At 44.3% G+C, this 23205-nt stretch overlaps 1 protein-coding gene across 10 annotated transcripts in view; it reads left to right on the plus strand.

Moving 5' to 3' along the window:
- SH3RF2 (SH3 domain containing ring finger 2) overlaps positions 1-23205 on the plus strand; it is a 159561-nt gene that overhangs the window by 116596 nt on the left and 19760 nt on the right. For 4 of the 10 annotated variants that reach the window (XM_035287542.3, XM_035287544.3, XM_078362243.1 and 1 more), the window contains 4 exons: positions 8542-8633; positions 10587-10757; positions 17733-17983; positions 21505-21863. In XM_035287542.3, the coding sequence (XP_035143433.2) occupies positions 8542-8633; positions 10587-10757; positions 17733-17983; positions 21505-21863 (873 nt within the window). The remainder of the gene's footprint in view (positions 1-8541; positions 8634-10586; positions 10758-17732; positions 17984-21504; positions 21864-23205) is intronic. The other 6 variants (XM_035287547.3, XM_035287548.3, XM_078362258.1 and 3 more) reach the window with 3 other exon arrangements.

Below are 23205 nucleotides of genomic sequence, written 5' to 3' on the forward strand. Positions count from 1 at the left end.
GGAGACTTGATTTATGACAGCAGACTTTGCAGATCAGAAGGGAAGGATGAACTATGGTGCTGGGCTAATTGGGTATCCATGTGGAAAAAGATGAAATTGGATTCCTCCCTTGTCAAAAATCAATTCCAGGTGGATTAAAGACTTAAATGTGAAAGTCAAAACTATAAAACTTTTAGAAGACTGTATAGAAGTATATCCTTATGACCTTGGGAGGAAAAAAAAACTTATTGAAGACTGTTTAAAATCGTGAACCATAGAGAATATATTGTGAATTTGACTCTATGAAAAATAAGAACTTCAGTTCATCGAAAGATACCACAGAGTCAAAATACAAGCTACAGAGAATTCATATCCAATATATTGGAATTCCATAATTTAATACAAAAACAATAAATAACCCCATGGAGGAGGGGGAGACAAAGAACATAAACAGGCATTTCATACAACAAGAATGGCCCATAAATATTTGAAAAAAAAAAAAAAACCTAAAGCTCACTGGTACTCAAAGAAATTAATATAAAATCACAATGAGATAGCATTTCACACCCACCCAATCTGCAGGTATTAAAAAACCAGGCCTTCCCATATGCTGGTGAGATTGTGGGGTAACAGTAATTGTCATTCACTGCTGGTGGAAGTGTAAATTGTTACAGCCACATTGGGAAACAGTTTGTTATTGCCCAATAAAACTGAACAGGCTCATATCCTGTGGCCCATCAATTCCACCCTAGATGTACATTCTGGAGAAACTCTTGCACATGTGCACAGGGGACATGTACAAATATGTTCATAGTAACATCGCTCATAGCAGCCCCAAACTGAAAATTGCCCAAATGACACATAAATGACAGAATGGTTAAATGGTCAGAGAGTCACAGAATGAAATATAAGAATCGACAGTGAAAATTAGCCACGAACATATGCAAAAACTTCCTGTTAAACAAAAGATGTAAGTCACAGAATATACACATTGTGAGTCTGTTCATACAATGTTCACAAATAGGCAAAACTAAAGAACATTCTGTTCAGGGATATATGCCAAGGCGGCAACAACACAGAAAAGCCTTGGAATGATTAACACAGACTTTAGCATTATAGTTACCTCTGGGGTAACTTGGAGAGAGACTCGATTTCTATTTTTATTGGACTTCTTAAGTAGGGTGGTATGTATGCAGATATCTGTTTTATTATTATTCTTTAAATGACACAAAATATATACACTTATTTGTATGCATAATATATCTATAATTTTATATTTTAATAACAAAGGGAAGTTACAGCCAAACCAGAAATGGGAAGTGGGAAGTAACAGGGTAGGGGGATTGGCCAGGAGAGGTACAAGGTCAAGGGTGATAAACAGCGTGACCTGCTCAAAGTGCTAAGAAATGACCCCACTGAAGTGGGGCAGGGGGACGGGGAGGGAGTGAAGGAAGATGAGGCCGGAGAGCAAAATGGGAGCAGATCACAGAGGATCCTCCAAACTTTGATGGCTACTTGGGAACTGTAAATTCAGTAGTCTTCACAGCGTTATGCTATATAACCCCTGCAGACCTAGCTGTGTACTTTGGAAAAAAGTATTTTCGAGATGAACCTAAAGGGACCTGCTGACAGCTCATAAATGAGTTCTCTCTCTCAGACAGTGTTTTTACTTTCAGGACAAATAAATAGCTCTGGGTGGCTGCTCCTTGCTCATCAAGAACTGGGAGGGTTGCAGGCAGGGCTCTGAGGCAGGCGTAGATGGAGAAGGGCTGATAGCCATCTGGCAGCCGGAGCTCTGACTCCTTCGGATCTGCCCCGCCAGGGAAGGGAAGGGAAAAACAAGCACAAGTAGCTTCATATTCCACCTGCCTGCAGACCTGTTCTGTACTACTAGGGACATCAGACAGGAACAGTGGTCATCCTATCCACGAGCATAAACACATATGCCTCATATACATGACCCCTTGAGCCACACTGAGACCTGGAAATGTTCATCTTGGGCTCTGCAGAAAGGACTCTGAGGCTAGGGTCCTTGCTTCTGATATCAAGCTCTCCACCAATATGACCACTTTCTGAAAATTGTGAAATCTTTTTACCTCCGTTTCCCCATCTATAAAAATGGGGATAATGATCATGGGGCCCATGTATAAATTAGCACTGGAGTCATAGCACGTGAGGGTGAAGCAGCCCTAGGAGGTCCAGGCAAGCCTCTCCTGCTAGCTCCCAGAGCATCCTGATCTTCCCCGACCCCAACACACACCAGGTTTACACAGTATAGTTATAGGTGTATCCCTTTCCAGCATACACTGTGAGCGCCACATGAGAACGGAGCCCTGTGTGTCCTGCTTATTGTAGTAATCCCAGTGCCTGGCATAGCACCTAGGACCCAATAAGGTCCACACACAGCAAATACCAAATATGGCTCTTAACTCATTTTGAATCTGTAGAGAGGAATGAGCTTTCAACTTTATAAAGTCAGACAGTCAACTCTAGCCTAGTGGTGGGTACAGAAACTACCAATACCTAATTTTCTCTCTAAAATGCAGTCCTAGGCCAGGTGTAATCCCATGCTTGTAATCCCAGCACTTTGGGAGGCGAGGTGGCCAAATCACTTGAGCCCAGGAGTTGGAGACCAGCCTGGGCAATGTGGCAAAACCCCATTTCTACAAAAAATACAAAAAGCTATCTGGGCATGGTGGTGCACACCTGTAGTCCTAGCCACTCAGGAGGCTGATGCAGGAGGATTGATTGAGCCTGGGAGGCTGAGGCTGCAGTGAGCCATAATTACATCACTGTATGCTAGCCTGGGTGACAAAGCAAGACCCTGTCTCGAAAAAATTAAAAATGAATAAAATAAAATGTAGCCCTTCTCTCAACCCTGAGTGAACACTGTAGGTTCAAGGCCCTTGTTCGTTTTGGGGAATACCAAATGTAGTACCATAACCAGCTGTGGATTAGTTCACACTCTGCTGGGGGAGACAGTCACCCCATGCCTGCCAAGTTACCAAAAGGCAAGAGCCCTGGAGGAAATAGCTGAGATCCACGGCATGGGTTGGGTGGGGAAAAACAAACTTACATTTGGAAAGATGGTGAGGTTTTCCTCTAGAAGAGAGGAGCAAGGTTGCTACAGACACTCATCCCCATGCCCACCACATTCTTGGGTCCTGCTCTCAGTCCAAGACCTTGCCAGGCTGTCCCATAAGAAGTACTCCACCCACTGTGTCCCCACCCTATGCAGATCAAAATAAGTCATATCTATTGAGCACTTATAGTGTGTCAACCTGTGCTAAATAATTTATGTGGATTATTTTATTTAACCCTCATAACAACTCTAAGGGAGAAATACCATCATTGCCCCATTTTACACATTTTGAAGAAATGGAGGATCCACAGAATTTAATCACTTGCCCAAGATTGCAGCTCCCGGTAGAGGGTAGAGCCACTGGCCTGAGTCCTACGTTAGACATCCTCTCTGGACTCCTGAGAGGTAGCTGCATTTTCTATACCTGTGTGGCTAATGGTGAAGGCAGCAGGGCAGAGCACTGCCTAAAACTCTGTGCCAGGAGCTTCATACCCTCTTACTCCCTCACTTAGCACCTGAAGACCTGGAAATTCCCAGAAGCCACATAGCTGTGGATTCTGCTGTGGCTGATAAAGACTTCTTTTAAATGAGTCATTTCCTTCGAAAGGGAGGGGAAAAAATGTGTTTAGATTTCAGCAGAAATGCCCTTCCCCACCATACCCACACACCCATACTTAACCCTGATCTTGCTCAAGACTCTGAACCCTGGGCCATGGAGCATCGGTTGCTGGAGAACCTCCCAGCCAGCCTCTGTGGCACAGCACCCAAGGTCACAACTGACCCCAGGGAAAGGAACCAGGGCCAGGCCCATTTACTCAGAAAGGCTGGGCCTCCTTCTTCAATCACAGTGACAGGAGCAGACTTGTCTCCTCAGAAGCTGGCCATCCATCTATCTAGTTGTCTTCACTTAACCGGGTGGGGCCTGCCTTTCTGTCTTGTTCTGCCTGTCTTCTTCCCCACCCAGTTTCTCTCTCTTCTCTGCCTATGTCTATCTCATAGGTGTGTAGTGGTATCTCACAGTGCTTTTCATTTGCATTTCTCTGGTAATTACTGATGTTGAGCATATTTTCAGGTGTTTATTGACCACTCAATATGTCATCTTCTGTGGTCTCTGTTGCCCATTTTTATTGGGTTGTCTTGCCATGAATGTATTGTGAGAGTTTCTCCAAACCGTATTTATCTCCCCCTTTCTCTTTTCATTCTTTTTTCCTCTCTCTCCAATCATTCATTCGTTCGTTTTTCCTTTGCCTTATTGATTGAGCCTCTGATCCATGGGTTCCCATTCTTGGATTCTCTCCTATTCAGGTGGCTCCCTACCATGACGGTTACTTACTAGCTGCTCTCTATGAAGCTGAGAAATTCCCATCCCCTTCCCTGACTAATTCCAGAGCTCGAGCTGAGTCAAGCTAAGGCCCCTTGGATGTTTCCTGTGGCCTTAACCAGATAATATAGTCATGTTTTTAACAGTTATTGAGGTTTAATTATATACAATAATGTTTAAGCATTTAAAGTATACAGTTCAATAACTTTTGGTAAACATATACAGCATGTGATCACTACCAACATCAAGATATCAAATATTTGCATCATCTCAAAAAGTTCTCTTGTGCCCCTTTGCCATCGATCCTCTCTCCCCACCCAGGCTCTTGGCGACCCTTAATCTGTTTTCTGTGATATAGTTATGGCTTCTTAAAATCTTATCTAATTGGCATTATATAGTATATAATCTTCAGCATCCTGCATCTTTTAGTGCACTGTTGAGATTCATCCTGCTGTTGCTGTACCACTGAGGAGTACACCACTGTGGTTATACCACAATGTGCCTATTGATTCACCAGTTGATGGGCATTTGGGGTGTTTCTCATTTTTGGTTAAAATGAATGAAGTTGCTCTGAACATTAATGTACAAGTCCTTGCATGGACATGTTTTCATTCCTCTTAAGTAAACATTTGTGAGTTCAATTGCTGAGTAGTATGGAAAGTGTAGGATTAACTCTATAGAAAATGGCCAATCTGTTTTCCAACATAGCCTGTACCATTTTGCATTCCCATTAGAAGGATGTGAGAGTTCTAGGTGCTCCACATCCTCACCAACACTTGGTATGGTTTGTCTTTTTAATTTTAGCCATTTTCATAGGTGTGTAGCAGTATCTTCTAGTGCTTTTAATTTGCATTTCCCTGGAAATTACTGATATTGAGCATATTTTCATGTGTTTATTAGCCACTCAATATATCATCTTCTGTGGTATCTGTTGCCCACTTTTATTGGGTTGTTTGTCTTCTTATGAATGTATTGTGAGAGTTTCTCCAAACTGTTTTTACTTCCTTCTTTCCTCCTTCCTTCCTCCCTCTGTTCCTCTGGATCTGTCATTCTCCCATGGTATCTCCATCCCAGTTTTACCCTATGCCATTCACAGGGTCTTCCACTGTCTCCCCCTCTCCCCCCTTCTTTATGCTTCCTTCCTCTTCCTTCTCATGTCATCCCTTCTCTTCTCTTCTCTTCCAGGATACTTTAAAACCTAAGACTCTCACATCCTTTCCCATTCCATATTAGAAATAACTCTATCACAAGCCCACAGATTACTTTCCTGGCCAGGCTCACTGTTCCAAATAGGGGAAAGACGCCCTCCCCCAGTAAAGGCCCAGAGAAGTAAAAAGACACACCCTGGTGTAATGAAAAGATGGCTTTGCATTCTGGCATCTTCCCCCTCCCTAAAGGATGAACGGTGTTTGTGGATAGCAGTTCCTTTACTCAGACATAATATTGGAAATCCAGGAGTGTTAAGTGAAGTCCATCCTGCTTAATCAGTGCTCCAACAGTCTCCAGATACATAAGCCCTGTAGGAGTTTAACTTCCCCAGTCACAGACAAGGAGCAGCCTAGCCCAAAGCCAGCTCCTTGTCATGTCTGTTTGAAGGAACAGGTGGGACAATTACAAACTCAGAACACTTTATGCAGTGCTAAAAGTACCTCAGGTGGGTGATTGTGGAATGGTTTCTTTCTTCTTAATGCTTTATTATTGAGATATAATTCACTTGCCATACAATTCATCCATTTAAGGTATACAACTCAGTGGTTTTTAGTATTTTCACAGATGTGTACCCATTACCACTACAATTTTAGAATATTCTATTACTTCAAAAAGAAACTTTGTACCCTTTAGCTATCACCTCATATTCCCCATCATCCCAACCCTTGGAAATGATCATCTATTTTCTGTCTCTGTAAATTGACTTATTCTAGACATTTCATATAAATGGAATCAAATAATATGTGGTCTTTTGTGTCTGGCTTCTTTCACTTAATATAATGTTTTCAAGGTTTACCCATGTTCTCTTATGTATCAATACTCCATTCATGTTATGGCTGAACAATATTTCATTGTCTGGTTATACCAAATTTTGTTTATCCACTCATCAATGAATAGACATTTGGGTTGTTTCCTTCTTCTGGCTATTATGAATAATACTGCTGAAATATTTGCCTATAAGTTTTTGTGTGGACATATGTTTTCATTTATTTTGAGTATATACTAGAAATGGATTTACTGGATCATATGGTAATCCTATGTTTAAACATTTTAGGAATTGCCAGACTGTTCTGCAAAGAGGCTGTACCATTTGAAATTCCAACCAGCAATGTGTGAGGGTTTCCATTTTTATACCTCTTCACCAACACTTATTATTTGACTAAAGTGGTTTTTTGATTCTACAACTCAATCTTTGGACTGACTGTCACAAATACATACATGACCACACATACATTTACACAATCATTGACACAGACACACGTATAACATTACATGGTATGCATACCTGTACACTCCTCTAGAGTTCACATACACACATGCAGAATCTCATATAGATATTTACAATCCATCATACAATTGAATCTGCAATCTTATGCAGCACATGCAGCATACAAACATCAATCCATAACCCATATGTGTGAACAAAACCAGATTTACAATGGACCAAAGCCATCACACATGTATATTAAATTGTCATGGGCTTTGAACAAACATACACGTTTGCTCAAAACAGAGGGACATAAGTATTTAATAATGCACTCACACCTACATAAACACAAATACATAAACAATAGTTGTACCCACAAAGGCATGGTCCTAAAAAGGCATCGCTTATCAGTAGATGGTCTAGAGTTACCATCACTTATCAGTAGATGACTGAAAACAGACTGAATATATTTACTCTGAATGGCATGGAGAAGATTTCATTATCCTTGGTGTACTAGGTAGGAAGACCTTTTCATTCATTCATTCACTCATTCATTTGTTCTTTAAACTACAAGTACATATTGAGCACACAGAAATACAATAATGAACCAGACTGGCATAGTCCCTGCCCTTATGGAATTTACAGTCTAGCAAGGAAACTCTCATAATCTGTAATCTGTGCTCAGAAGGAAATAAGCAAGGCAATATGTTTGCCAAAGCCCTAGGATAGTAGGTAGTTTCCAGGAACTTTATCGCACTCTTTCACCCATGTTGGGGTACAGTGGCACAATCATGGCTCACTGTAGCCTCAACCGCCCAGGCTGAAGCGAACCTCCCATCTCAGCCTCCTGAGTAGCTGAGATGACAGGTACCTGCAATCACACCCAGCTAATATTTTTTAAAGAGATGGAGTCTCACTATGTCTCCCAGGCTGGTTTAGAACTTCTGGGCTGAAGTGATCCTCCCATCTCCGGCCCCCAAAGTGCCAGGTTTAAAGGCATGAGCCACTGAGCCCAGCCTTCCAGGAGCTTTTATAATTATTGTTTCCTCTTTTATCCTGGAAAAGTGAAAATGATCCAAATTCATCTTCTATAAGTCATCGGATAGGCTGGGGGGGGTGTGTGTGTGTGTGTGTGTGTGTGTGTGTGTGTGTGAATTTAGCAATAGTCAATATTAAGAGTATGGGCTCAAAACCTGGACTACCTGATTTTAGATTTTCTTTCATACTAATTGTGTGACCTTTCTTTCCCTCTTTGTCTCAGTTTCTCATCTAAATATGGGGATTATAACAGTTCCTTTAATAAGGATTAACTTAGCTGATGTTTATAAAGCACTTAAAACTGCCTCGCAAGTGCTCACCTCTGAATCAACATTAGCCACCATTTCATTTTCCAAGAGCAGATTTTCATAGAGGGAGATGGGTGGGGTGGGGAGAGGGACAGGAGAAGGAGCCTGGCAGTGCCCTGTGGACTGTAAATTGGAGGGCTCTTCATCTTCCACCTTATCTGAGCAGTCTTCCGGAATGCAGTCCTGGCATGCCACCCCAGCAGGCCATAAACCAGCTCCTCCCCACTTCCCTGTTCCCACAGCCACAAACCACAGAGAGGATGGATGCACAATGGGTGGCACTGGGCATGGTTCTTGGTTTTCAGCTGTGTGGGGCCCCTGCATAGCTTCACTGTTTGCTGTGGGCCTGGGCTGTGGCATTCACTGGTCTGCGTGGCCATCTTTTCTGTCTGTGCAGGTCAGCACTTATCACCCCGCACCTGCCTCTCCAGGACATTCCACAGCTGTGGTCAGTCTGCCTGGCTCCCAGCAACACCTCTCAGCGAACATGTGAGTAAAAGGCTCATCCCTTCGCCCCAGTCCTGGCACAGAGGGGTCATCTCTACAAAGTACAGTGGTGATTGAGCATCACCATTCCCAAACCATCCCATCCAAAGAGACAACAGGTCGCCTTTCTTTACCACTTCCAAGTGAAAAACACAAATTAGGGCTAGGTGCAGTGGCTCACATCTGTAATCCCAGCACTACAGTAAGCTGAGGCAGGAGGATTGCTTGAACCCAGAAGTTTCAGACCTGCCTGAGCAACATAGTGAGAACCCCATCTCTACCAAAAAAAATTTAAAAATGAGCCAGGAATGGCTGTGCACATGTTTTCCTAGCTACTGAAGAGGCTGAGGCAGGAGGGTGGCTTGAGCCTGGGAGTTTGAGGCTTTGGTGACCTATGATCATCCCACTGTACTCCAGCCTAGGCCACAGAGTAAGACCCTATCTCAAAAAAAAAAAAAAAAAGATCACACAAATTAACAAACCACAGCACTCTTAGCTCATTATTTTACAAAAGTAGAAAGAGACTGGAAGATTACAGACCACAACATCACTGGGAGATGGGGTACTGAGCACTTTCTATTGTCTTGCTTTAGATTCAAAATGTTGGATCATAAATAGATGTTGTTTTAGTAATCAGCAAAAAATAAATATAGCATTTTAGAAAGAAAAAGAAAAAAGCCATGTAGAGAACACTCCCCTCTTCCCTTTGATAAAACACTCCAGTGTCTCACAGTCCTTGGAGTCTGGAAGGGCTTCCTGAGGTCTGAGATGCCTGGGGGCCACATGCTGGTGAACCCTGAATCTGGCAAACCAATGGGTTGTTTCCTGAATGCCTTTGGTCAGGCAGCTATTCTCACCTCCACAGCCTCATCAGTCCTGATGGTCTCCACCCCTCTCTGACTCAGACCTGGATATTACCTGCCTGATTCCTGTGTGGACTTCAGGGAGCAAGTCTGCTCTAAGTTGAGGACTTTCTGCTATGTCACAGGCCCATTTCCCAGTCCCACCATGCAGCCAGGATTCTACTGGGTGCCAAAAGCAAAATTTCCCCCCTGCCTCTCACTTCCCAACGTCTACTTCTCTGCCTACGTTAAGCTAACTCTTGAGGACACTCCCAGGAGTCAAACACGGCCCTGCTTTCTGGATCAGAGAGGCTTCTATGCTGACCTCTTATTCCCCTGAACTTTGCTGGCTGCCACCATTTTCTTGAGGACACAATAAGCACTAGTGAAAAAGCATGGTAGGTAGAGTAGCACCTTCTGGGTTTGAGGCTCATCCCTGACACTAATTCCTGTCGCCAACTTCTTTCCTTGTTCAAGGCCTGTTTCCCCAGGGTTAAAGTGCCAAGGTTGGCCTAAATTAGTGATTTGCTGCTGTGCATGGAGGATGATGGGGAGATGAAGAAGACAGGGACCTGGCCTCCTCCACCACTATTTCAACCAAGGGTTGCATGTTTATCTGCCTTACATGTCCAGGTTTCTGTGTTAAGAAGGTTCTTTATTGTTTTTGTTTTTGTTCTTTGGGGTGGGGGAGGGTCTTTATTTGCTTTGCTTTTTGAAACAGAGTCTTACTCTGTCACCTATGCTGGAGTGCAGTGGTGCAATCCTGGCTCACTGTGACTGCCACCTCCTAGGTTCAAGCAATTCTCCTGCCTCAGCCTCCTGAGTAGTTGGGATTACAGACACCCACCACCACACCTGGCTAATTTTTTATATTTTTAGTAGAGATTGGGTATCACCATGTTGGCCAGGCTGGTCTTGAACTCCTAACCACAGGTGATCCTCCCACTCAGCCTCCCAAAGTGCTGGGATTACAGGCATGAGCCACTGTGCCCACTCAGCCAAGAAGGTTCTCACCGCTAACCACTGGGTGGTCTCTATCCACCACTGGCCAGCTCCATGCGCCCCATCAGGCACATCTTCCTTCCTCTCTCACCAGTTCCCTGTGTCTTCCCAGGTTTGTAGCCCTGCACTCCTACTCAGCCCATGGACCCGATGAGCTGGACCTGCAAAGGGGAGAAGGCATCAGGGTCCTGGGGAAGTGCCAGGACGGCTGGCTCAGGGGCGTCTCCTTGGTCACCGGGAGAGTTGGCATCTTCCCAAACAATTACGTCATCCCTATTTTCAGGTGCGTCACCTTTAATCCCAAATTTGGGGAGGTCAGGCCGCCCTAGCCCCGGGGCTGTCTGTAGGTTGAACGATGGAGGACCCAATGCTTTTGCAGAAAACAGGCCAAGAAAGAGCTTTTCGCTGTATTACCTGCCTATCTCTTTTAAAACAAAATAGCAAAACTAGTTATCTTTTTTGTAGCTCTTCACAGCTTACAAGCACTTTTGTATCTCTTAGCTCACTGGCTACGCCCAAGAATCCTGTAAGATAGATATTATTTTACAGATGAAAATGGTGTGCAGATTTAAGCAACTTGCTCAAGAACTGGATGTCGGGTTTTTCTTCTGCATAAATCCCAGGAACCCCACTTCACATCCTCTATCCCAGTGCTCCATCTAGTGGCATGAGGGGAAAATGTGGTCAGATGACCTCTCCAGAGCACCTTGGGAAACAGGCTGCTCCACCGACCCCTTATCAGTTTCCATGAACTCAGACCCCTACCTTTTCCTCCACACCCAAGATGAAATGCTAGCCACCCTGCGGGGCCTCCACCCTTAGAGGCTTTCCCGATCTTTTACGTTGCGTGGCATACTATTCATGCTGTTGACCCCCTCTTTGTCTTGCCACCTCATACCACTGCCACAAATGCACCCAGACCCCAAAACTATCCATGACTCCCCCTGCCTCCACCCCCCATCAGCCCAAGCAAAGCTTGTCTCAAGGCAGTGAGGCTAACACCACACCTCAAGCACTGTCTTTATGACATATCAGAGGGTCACAATCACTGGTAAAGAGCCCCATTGTGCTCTGTAGGGAGTCACACCTAGTCCACTTTTACGGACCTTCATTTAAGCGAGGTACTGCGGCTGGAGGAGGGCAGCAGGAATGGTGAGGAGACAGCAAACTACATCATGGGCGAAACCGATAAAGGAACTGGGCTTATTTCACCTAAAGAAGACAAGAGGCAGAGGGATCATCATATACTATGTAAATAGTGCAGTAAATTTGTTCTGAGAGAGGCCAGTGGACTGAACCAGTGTAAGCAACTGGTCTTGGTTCAGCAAACCAAGACATTCAAGAACATCTTGGTTCAATAAAAGGCAGCATTTTCTGGCCCATAGATTTTTCCAACCAGGCTAGCTGATGGGTGGTGAACTCTCTTTGTAGAAAGAGTGCACGTGAAATTAGTCAGAGTCCCCATAGATCTAGGGTTGTATAAAAAGATTTCTTCACATGGCAGAAAGTCGGGGTAAAAGATCATAGTTATTCCTTTCAAAGGAAAGTTCTTGAAATTTGTTACAAATCTGTAAAATATCCAAGGACAAACTGAAGTCTAAAACTGATGTTTTAATTCATTTCTTTGGCAAATATTGAGTGCAAACTATACATCAGGAACTTTTCCAGGCACTAGAGAAATACCAGTTAACAAAATAAACAAAATTCCTGCTTGCAGGAGCTTACGTTCTAGTGGGAGAGACACATTTTTTAAACACCAAGATATTTAAGTGATCCATATGATGTGTTAATGATACTGGCTAACAAGGAAAATCAGGAAAGGAGGATAGAATTTTGGGAAGTGGTTACAATTTTAGATAGATTGATCAGGGATGGCTTTGCTGAGAAGTAAGAAGGAAGGCAGGAGGCAAGCCTTGTGGACCTCTGAGAGAAGTATCCAGGCTAAAGAAACAGCAAGTACAAAAAAAGTACTGTAGTAGGCTAGGTGCAGTGACTCATACCTGTACTCCTAGCACTTGGGAGGCCAAGGCAGGTGGATCACCTGAGGTCAGAAGTTCGAGACCAGCCCGGCCAACATGGTGAAATCTCATCTCTAATAAAAATACAAAATTTAGCCAGGCCTGGTGGTATGCACCTGTAATCCCAGCTACTTAGGAGGTTGAAGCAGGAGAATCGGGTGAGGGTGGAGGTTACAGTGAGCTGAGATCGCACCACTTCACGCCAGCCCGGGAAAAAGAGCGAGACTCCATCTCCAAAAAAAAAAAAAAGGCCCTGCTGTAGTAGGAGTGTGCCCGACATGAAGCCAACAGAATTGGATTCGAACAAGCGAGGGGAGATTAGGAAGGAGGTCAGAATGGTAATGGGTAGCTAGATCATAAAGAAATTCCTAGGTCATAATGAAGGGATTGGCTTTAAGCCTATGGCTGGGTTTCGAGCAGAGATGTAATCTTAATTGTGTTTAACCAGAATCCCTCTAGTTGCTGGGTTGAGAATAAATTATACAAAGGAAAAGGTAGAAGCAGATAAACTAGCTAAGAAGACAATCATAATCCTGGGGAGAGTTGATGGTGCATTGAACCAAGGTGTTAGCTGTGGAAGTAGGGAGAAGTGGTTAGATTCTGAATACACCTTAGACAACAAGGTTTTCTAACAGATAAAACATCATGTGGAAGAATAGAGGATTCAAGGTGAGACCGAGTTTTTCTCCCTGAGTAACTGATAGAGTCGCCTTTAAATGAGACAGCAACTGCTCCATCAGAGGAGCATGTTTGGGGTATGGAGGGAATTAAAGCTTAGTTCACAGCAGGCTAAGCCTGGGATGCCTCTTAATAATCCAAGTAAAGATGTTGGTAAGCAGTTGAATATGCAAGTTGAGCATTGAAGGGAGAGCTCCAGGCTTGAGATGCTATTTAAAGCCCTGAGACGAGATGAGATCATCATGGTGGGATGAGTTGTATCCAGAGAGTGAAGCTGACGTCTTCAAAGAGTAAGGGGAGAGACTTGGAGAGCAACTGCTGACTGCAGGAAGGTGGAGTGGTGGGCAGTCAAGCCTGATAATATGAGTCAAAGCTGGGAGTATTGAGGAGGGTGGGAAATGGCCTAGAACTGACAGTGAGGAGCAAGGAGGATGCCTATCCTAATTTATGAACAGTTTCTTCCATGGCTTTAACATGAATTCCCCAAGACCCATCCCTGTGACTAGGGCATTTGCTTATGCATCAGGCCTTAGCCCCAAATCCTGGTTATACCGTCGAAGACCCAGTAGAATCAGACTAACATATACTTAATCATCCACATTCGGACACTTTTGAGCAGGTATCAACTGAAACTCTCCTGGGAAAATCAGGCTGTGTGGTCATCCTAAGTAGAGTGTGCTTAGAATTTCATCCCAGTATATTTTGAGGATCCAGTTTTCATTCCTCTCGTTGGCTTTCCTCAAGATAGGTCTATTGTGTTCTTGGGAAAGTCATGAGCATCTCTGCTCACTCCTGAGATGCCTACGTGTCAGACAATGGATGGAGTTTCAGTACAATAAGTCGCCATTGAGTTCTCCCCTCACTCCCAGTTCAAGGAAATCTGAACAGATGCAAATATGGAGGTGCTACTAACATTGAGGCATGGTTTTGTTTGTGGGGAACCAGCATTCTCAAAAAAAACAAGTCCCTATTAGAGGATATGCTCCTGAGGGTTATGAGGTGACAGAAGATCAATGCTTTCACCATGTTTATACTTTTTCTTTAATAATCTCTCTGACACACACACACACACACAAAAAAGCTCCCATCCCCACTAATCTCGGACATGAATGATATATACCCAGTCTGTCTATCTGTGCAGGTAATTCTTGTTCTTAACCACTCTTTCCTTGGTGGGAAGTTTATTTCTTCCCATGTCTCAGGGATTAATAATACTATCCTTTGTCAGCTGAGTTTCTACTATTAGCAAGTTTTGTGTAAGAACTGAGTGGATTGGGCTACATGTGCAAGGCCCCTTTCTGCTCTTTGATTCTCTGTGTTTGGGTCCTTTTCCTCCTAGCCTTTGCCTTCTGTTTGTAGTGATGGCTGTGCACTGCCATCCAGCCCCTTTGGCGTACACGGCAGCCTTTTATGAAATAGCCAGGGCCCAAAGGTGTGCACATTCGAACCTTTGCTATCGTTAACATCATCCCCTAATGAACTGAGCTAGCCAGAATTTGGGAATAAACTAGAGATTATAATTAACTAGATTGCTAGGATTTCAATTTAAGATTCAGCAAGTGAGCCTTTCAGTTACCAGAAGAGGAAAAGGCTGCTGTGCTATTCTGTGGTCCAGCCCTCTGTGCTAGATGGTGCCATCAACCTGTCCAGCTGTCATTGACCACAACTAAATCTCTGCTGCCATGATGCCTTCTTCCAGATCCTGGAGACCTTCATCGGCCGAGGTCATACAGAACATTTGTCAAGTTTTCATCTGTCCAGCATCTAAATCCCTCTTTAATAGCAGCAACATCCCTTTGGGTCCCCTCTGTTGTATGTAGTCTTGGTGGAAGGCAGAAGTTTCCTTTCTTTTCAGAGGTTAAAGAAATGCAATCCACCTCCTCCTCAACTCATCACCACAGCTAAGAGTCAGGCTCAGCCAATATGATACTCCCTCTTGGGACTTTTGGACAGAGGTAAATAGGATAAAGCTCTGATGGAATAAGGCTGGTGTGGGCCTGATTAGCTGTATTCTGCCCTTGCTGCTGCTGCTGCTGCTGGGAAAAATTTTGGAACTTGTCTTTCCTGTTGCTAATCCACTTTGCAACATCCAACACCTTGAGACTTCTTCTCAAAAGCTAGAAATTTGAACAAGGGAGGAAAAGATGTAGGCAAAGTTGAGACCACTCATGATGAGACAGCCACAGCATATGATTGGCCTCTTGTTGCTGCTGAGCTCCCTGTAGCCTCCTTGGGTCTTGTTTCCAAGTCCTCTACTTCCTGTCCTCCCAGTAAATTCCCTTCTGCTCAATTAGCCAGGATATTCCTCCTTCTTGCAACTTTCACAGACATATATGCGCACTTAGTGCCTTATGGGTGGAGAAAAGTGATCAATTGGCCACTACTCATTTGCCTCTAACTCTACACAGAGTATACAAAAACTGTCAATATCCAACTGCTCTCCTTACTGGGAGGCTGCTGCCAGTGGCAAATACAGTAGAGCTACCATTTGTGATGCCTTTTTTGCATATTGGGCCAGCTCTTAAGGGCTAACATCCCAGATAAAGAAAAGAACACGGGAACCTGCACAGTGGAGCAAATCAGAGGCAACATCCACTCTTCCCACCTAAGCCCAGAATGTCCTTCAGTCTCCCCATCTGGAAAACAAGGATCATAATGTCTTTAGGGTAGGTCTGGGGGTATGATGGGGATTAATTAATATTTGATAGCCAACTGCTTTGACATTGGAAGACAGTGGTAAGTAAGCGCTGAGCTTTTTGCTGAAAGATATAGAGGGACTCAGTGTGTTGGATGGGGCACTTGGGATTGAGGAGTTCTTGGAACCCAGCTCAGTGCTGAGCTCAGAAAAATGAGGTCACACCTTGGTCTATAAACAGTCATTCAAAGAAGGGACTGATGGAATAAGGCTGGTATAGGCCAAATTAGCTGTATTTTGCCTTTGCTGCTACTACTGCTGGGAAAATTTTTGGAACTTGTCTTTCCTGTTGCCAATCCACTTTGCAACATCCAATACCTTGAGGCCTCTGTTCAAAAGATAGGCAGATCGGCTGCACCCTGCCATGGAAGCCAGGTCGGGGATTTCTCCCCACTGCCCACGTCTTGTCCCCAGAATATGGTCTGACTCCTCTCTAATGAATGGACTTATTCATTTTCACTGACTACACCACCATGGAGACCAGGGACAGGTTGACCGCTATGTAAGTCCCCTTGCTGCGAGCATCAATTCCTAGAGCATTTGGTTGAATATACTTCTCAGGCAGCGTTGACCACAATTAAACAATGCCTTACTTATCTTCATACAACAATGGCTTGTTGTTAAACTGTATATTACTTTGTCAATCAAAAGAAGGGGAGACAAAGGGAAAGAGGAGAAATGAGGGTAAATGACCTAAAGGAAAACTTGGAGGCATTGGTAAGAAGGAAACCACATGGCATCTCTGTGCCGGGGTCTTAGTTGAGTTGGTTATTCCCAGGAAATTAGCAGAGGTTACTTAATCAACAGGGTGACAAGGTGATTAATGGACTGCTCAATAGGAGATGTGATGTTGGGAATGGATTGGTAAAAGGTCAAGAAAAGCATATAAAATGACAGTCAGTCCCCATGGAGTTCAGGGAGCTGCCAGCTGGAAACAGTGGATAAGGGATTGTTGTTTCATAAAACTTTAATGCAATGCTTGAAAATCATAGCCCAAGGCTGAAGAATTAGAGTCTTATGGAGGCATGTGTAGGGCCTACCAGCTACTTTAGTTCATTTATTTCAGGCAGAATAAAGGACTTTTCCTGCTACCAAATGATAAATACTCCAACTAGTCAGGAGGTACAGCTCACTGGTAAGAACAGAGAGCCCTCTTAGACCTGGGTTCAACTAGTTGCTTGAGCAAGCAACTGTTAAGTCTTTGTGTTTTTTTATTTACAAAATAGTGGCACTAAGAGTACCTACCTCAGAAGGCCATTGTAGAGAACCCATGAGATAATATGGGCAAAGCACCTGGCCAGTGCTTGGCACGCAGCAAGCACTCTACATCATTAGCCAAAATGGCTGGTGTCAGCGCTGAAAGCAGCATGACAGCCACTGAACAAATGATCACTGGTCCGCAGTATATGCAGAAAACAGATGTAAGTCATATAAAATCTCTGCCTTCAAAGACTTTGAATTTGTGAAAAAGTCACTGATCGAACAAGAACTTGCCATCGCAAAATGAAATAAACACATACAGGATCTTGTGCTCTGAGCTTAAGGGCTAAAAAGATGTGGAGTGAGGAATGATCAGAACTGGAGTGAAAAAGGATGAAATTCAAGTCTTCTAGTTCCACCAAGGCCTTTATATGATCCACCCCCACCCCCCGCATTCCTTCCCTCAGCACACTGTCACAGTTAGAGGTGGGGCCACCTTTACTTAAGCCTAGAGTTGACTAAACGGGTGTGTATGGGTGGGAAGAAGGTGAGAAGTGGCCACATTTGGTATGTGGTTGGAAGCTGATAGGTTTTTAAATAGGACTCTTGACTGAACATTTTCTTTCTCTATTTCTTCTCTTTAAAAAAAAAAAATGTCCAAAACCAGAAAGACTTCTAGTTTTCCAGACTCCCGGAGCCCTGGTCTCTACACCACATGGACGTTATCCACCTCCTCTGTGTCCTCCCAAGGCAGCATTTCAGAAGGTGACCCCCGGCAAAGCCATCCCTTCAAATCCGTCTTTGTGCCCACTGCCATAGTCAACCCTGTGAGGAGCACAGCCAGCCCTGGGACTTTAGGACACGGGTCTCTTCGGAAAGGGCGAAGCAGCATGAGAAAGAGTAAGTGGTGGCAGAGAGGTACGTGCCTAGAGCTAAGTGATGGGGGATCTGACCCCGGGATACACAGGATGCTTTTTGCAAAATCAGGATCTTGGCTTTAAACCAAGCCCCTGCAAAGGGTATTGTACAATTCCCAAATGATGAGTTTTATTGAATGAAGTGTCATACCAACTCAAGGTCATGGCCTTAGGTTACTTCATACATACTTGCTGAATGATAGCGGTCATGGCAGCCCTGAGTGCCAATATGTAATTAGAACATGCCCAGAGTGGACACTGGCTCCTATTAAGACAGTTTGATGAGAGCATTTGCTGGATCAGCGCTTCTCAAACTGTACTCCAGGGAATCCTTCATGGGGCGCCACAGGAGAAACAGAAGGAAGGGGTGGGTGGGCAGGCTGTGGGAGTAGGAAATGAGGATTAAGAAGGCAGTGACCAGAGCCCCTAGTTCCCACTGTTATTTAAGTAATGAATGCATAGAACTTTCTTTTAAAGGTTTATTGTATACGAATTGTGCAAAAGCAAATCTCCCTCATATCCTTAACTGAGTCCCAAGTTCTCTTCCACAGATAGATAGATGGAAACACACACACACCTGTTAACCATACTCATAACTCATTGTTCTGTACCTTGCTTTATTTTTGCCATCACAACATCCAAATTTCACACATGGCAATGCATACAGATTCTTCATCTTAAGAGCCACACTGTTGTCTCTACACATAGTGAACTTCCACACAAGACTTCCTTTTCAAACATTGTAAAAAGCGTTTGAAACCCAATTCTACAAAACATCAAGATTTTATTTCCTTATACCTCTGTAGAAGACGACAACTAGCCAAGCCCCATAAATATGATTTATTCTATGTTCTCTGAATTAAACTAAACTCTGTGATCTCTCTTACAATCTTAACAAATGAATTAATGAAAATGCAATATGAGTGGTCAAAGCAGAAGAATACTGTGTGGGACAATATACACCTTTTAAAGGAAAACTCCTCCGTTAAAAAGAAAGCACATATCTTACCTTCGCGGTCCCGTGCCTTTTTCATCTGACAGCCTGCCTGACCACCAGTCCCATGACTCTGGGCACTTCATTCCACTCAACCATGCCTCCCTCCACCACCTTCCTGTACTTCCCTCCACCGCTCCCCTCAACACACACACTGTAGGCAAACCCACCACAATAACCTTGAGAAAATGACTAATTTCTTCAGCCTTCAGTTCACTCTTCTGTAAAAGGGAAATAAAAATTCCTGCCTCGTCAGGGTTAACTTAATAAAACAACCCATATATGGCTGATAGCACAGTGCCTGGCACATAATAATCTGTCAAGAAACATTTGCTTTTTATATAGCTTTTTTATTACTATCATTGCTACTACAATTAAATCATCTTTGGTTCATCCTAAGTGAGCATGAACTCACTTAGGGTTGAAATGTTCATACACAGCTGAATGTGTGTGGCTCACACCTGTAATCCTAGCACTTTGGGAGGCTGAGGTGGAAGGATCGCTTGAGCTCAGGAGTTCAAGACCAGCCTGGGCAATATAGCGAGACCTCATCTCTAAAAAAATTAAAGGAAGAAGCTGAGCATGGTGATACATGCCTGTGGTCTTAGCTACTTTTGGGGCCGAGGTGGGAGGATGGCTTGAGCCGGGGAAGTTGAGACTGCAGTGAGCTACAGTCTCCAACTGAACTCCAGTCTAGCCTGTCTCAAGGAAATATATATATATATATATTTGATTTGAAAAAAGAAAAAACATTCACACTTAGATATGCAGAGTTGCATCCCAAAAGCAATTGCTCACACTTTCCTTAATATACTCCCTCTCCACCTTAGCAAAATCTTGATCGGCATGAAGCTTCGACTGCTTGCACTGTATGCACATGTAATAAGAAAGCATTAACTCTCCGGGAAATTAGGAATTGACAAGATAAATAGATAAGGCATCGGACCAATTTTTCACACATTTACAGGAGCCTAAGGACATGTCTGCCTGGTGCTTCTTTGACTTCCCAGGTCCCGGAGGCTTTCTCTTTCTGTCTTTTCCCAAGGTGAGGCTGGCAAGCTATCAGTCTCTCCAGAGCAAAGAGAAATGACGGGAGAATTGACCGTGTGAACCTCACAGGGCTGTCGGTAGAAAAATAAATGTCTAAATTGAAAGGTCACAGTTGTGTAAATAGTGACTGGCTTGCTTGCAGCAGCTGAGGACACCGACTCTGTTAAGTGAGTGTCCTGCTTTTCATGTACACATCTGGTTTGATAGAGTCACGATGCAGCCTGGCCTTGGCTCAGGCCCTCTGTGCTGGACACAAATGACTTTGATTCAAACTCGAGTCTGTGGAGTGTCACAGAAGACTAGCAGCTCTGGCTGGGATAAAACCTGCAGCTCTCTAAATGCTCTAAACCCTTATGGAGAAAGGGGTATCTCTTCCACCTCCCCACAGAATGCAATGAACTCCCGATTCCCCAGGTCAGCTGCAGGACATATGTAGCTGAGGGCAGGAGATCTCCTGCCTGCCAGAGAATTTCAGGGGAAGAAATGGCCTTTTACTGAGACAGTTCCATTTCAATTAAAAAAAAAAAAAAAGGAGAAGAAGAATGAGCTCAGGAAGTGACAAAACCAAACTCTTGGTTAAAGGATATGCTATCCTTTAACCAAAAATAAGGATAGCTTACAAACACGCAGCATTGATCATGGTCCAGGCACTATCCTAACTCTTAGCACACCTAATAGAATGCAATCCTCACAGCAGCCTGATGACATACTGTTATTATCTCCAGCTTACAAATGAGAAAACTGAGGTGCAGAGAGGTGATGTGACTTACTTATCCCAGGCTCCCCAGGAGGTCTGATTCCAGATCTTCTGTCATGAGACATTGCCAAGCCCATCCTCACAGCCCTCACTGTGGAATACCCTTTCCAAATTCGCCTCTGTCTGCTGTTGTGCTTGCCTAGCAGTCACAGTGATTTCCACTCACCCTTTCTCCCTGCAGGCCCCGACAAAAAGCGACCCCCCACCACATGCCTAAAGCTTCTGTTAGGATTTTCACAGCAAGTCGCTGGTCAGACTTTCCCTTTCTCTTTTCTTATTTTCCTCTCTCCCAGTCTTTTCAGTTGCCTCTCCTTTGTGTTTCTCAATCTCCTGTCTCTGATTCTGTCATTTGTTTCCTATTTGGTCTGCCTGCCTCTGTGTCTGCTTCGCGTGTGTGTGTGCGTGTGTGTGTGTGTGTGAGAGAGAGAGAGAGAGAGAGAGAGACCAAAGGCAAATGGAAGCAATATACCTTCTGCTGACAGCCCATCTACACACACACACACACACCATTCAGCCAGAGAGCTATTTGCTGCCAGCATCAGTAAACAGCACTAAAAAAAGAATAAAGTCACCTTTGAAAGACCCCAAGAGAATGTGAATGTAGTCAGATTAGGAAAGCACTTGTCTATTCTGGGATACCAGGATGCACTGCTTACCCAGCCCCACCCAACCTACTGCTAGCTGCCCCTGCTGCTAACCTCTCTGTCCTGTAATTCCCCAGATGGATCCCTGCAGAGACCCGTCCAGTCCGGGATCCCCACTCTCGTGGTAGGCTCCCTCAGACGCAGCCCCACCATGGTCGTTCGGCCTCAGCAGTTCCAATCCTACCAGCCACAGGGGGTCCCCTCCTCCCCCTCAGCCATGGTGGTGGAGATGGGGCCCAAGCATGCCCCCACGGGGGAGCCCGCCCTCACATGCATCAGCAGGGGCAGTGAGGCCCGGATCCACTCAGCAGCCAGCTCTCTCATCATGGAAGGCAAGGAAATCCCCGTCAAGAGTGAGTCTCTGCCAAAACCACCTGCGTCTGCCCCACCATCCATCCTGGTGAAACCAGAAAACTCAAGAAATGGCATCGAAAAGGTAGGATCAGAGTGACAGTGGGGGCCTGACTCTTTCGATCCTCCGCTTTGCACAGTGTCTCAGCTCTGAGATTTTAGTGTTGGTGGACAAGGAACCAAAATTGCAGCCTCAAAAGAATCCTCACACATAACACTCCTCCTCCCCAGCTCCCCACTGTGCTATGGCCAACATCCCTACATCATTCACACCCTCCCTACATGTGTTACTGAGTCTCCTTGATGTTTCCTGAATATTTTATACATCTTTTGAGGCCCCAAAGCGGCTTGTAACAAAGATGACTTTGGCATTAGACAAATCTTGTTTTGAATTCCAGCTCTGCTGCTTGCTAGCTGGGTGACTTTGGTCAAAATACTTCACCCTTCTGAAACACTTATTTTGCATAATCTGTAAAATGGAAGTAGAATAAGTAATGGCCACACAGTATTGAAGTGGAGAAAAATGAGATATGTGAAGTGCTTACGTAGGGTTTGACACATAATTATGCATTGTATAAAAGAGGCAACTGGCTGGGCGCAGTGGCTCACGCCATTTGGCCAGCACTTTGGGAGGCTGAGGAGGGCCAATCACCTGCGGTCAGGAGTTCAAGACCAACCTGACCAACGTGGAGAAGCCTGTCTCTACTAAAAATACAAAATTAGTCATGCGTTGTGGCGGGCGCCTGTAATCCCAGCTACTCAGGAGGCTGAGGCAGGAGAATCACTTGAACTCAGGAGGTGGAGATTGCAGTGAGCCGAGATCGCACCATTACACTCCAGTCTGGGCAACAAAAGTCTCAAAAAAAGAAAGAGGCAACTGAGACACAGGATAATGTAAGTTACATCGAGGTCACACTGAATGGTAATGACTCCAACTAACTTATTGTGACCTCCGTGGCAGAGGTCAGATCTGTTAACTTCTAGTCCAGGACTTTTCCCACTAAAAGACATAAGAGTTTTTGTAAAAGGCTTACGTTCTTGATAATATCTTTGAAGCAGAAGGGATGGTGGGAAGAGAAGACAGTAAGAAAGTTAGGTGATGCTTGTTGCTGTCTTTTAACTTATGGAACATCACCATCATCACATCATCGCCATCACTACCTCCATCACCACCGCCATCAGCGTCATTCTACCATCATCATCCATTCCCCTCAGAATGGAAAGAGGATGTAGTTCCCCCTGTTGGTTAAGCAGTTACTAAGTACTAACAAGCTGGCAGGCACTGTGCTCAGTACTTCATGTGCCTCCTCTATTTAATCCTGACAACAACCCTCTCAAATAGGCATTAGTTTCATCCTCATTTTAAAATTAGAAAATGGTAGCTCAGGGAGTTCAAGAAGATTACCCAGGACCACAGAGTTGACACA

Source organism: Callithrix jacchus, chromosome 2 (genome assembly GCF_049354715.1).
Source record: "Callithrix jacchus isolate 240 chromosome 2, calJac240_pri, whole genome shotgun sequence".
NCBI lineage: Eukaryota > Metazoa > Chordata > Mammalia > Primates > Cebidae > Callithrix > Callithrix jacchus.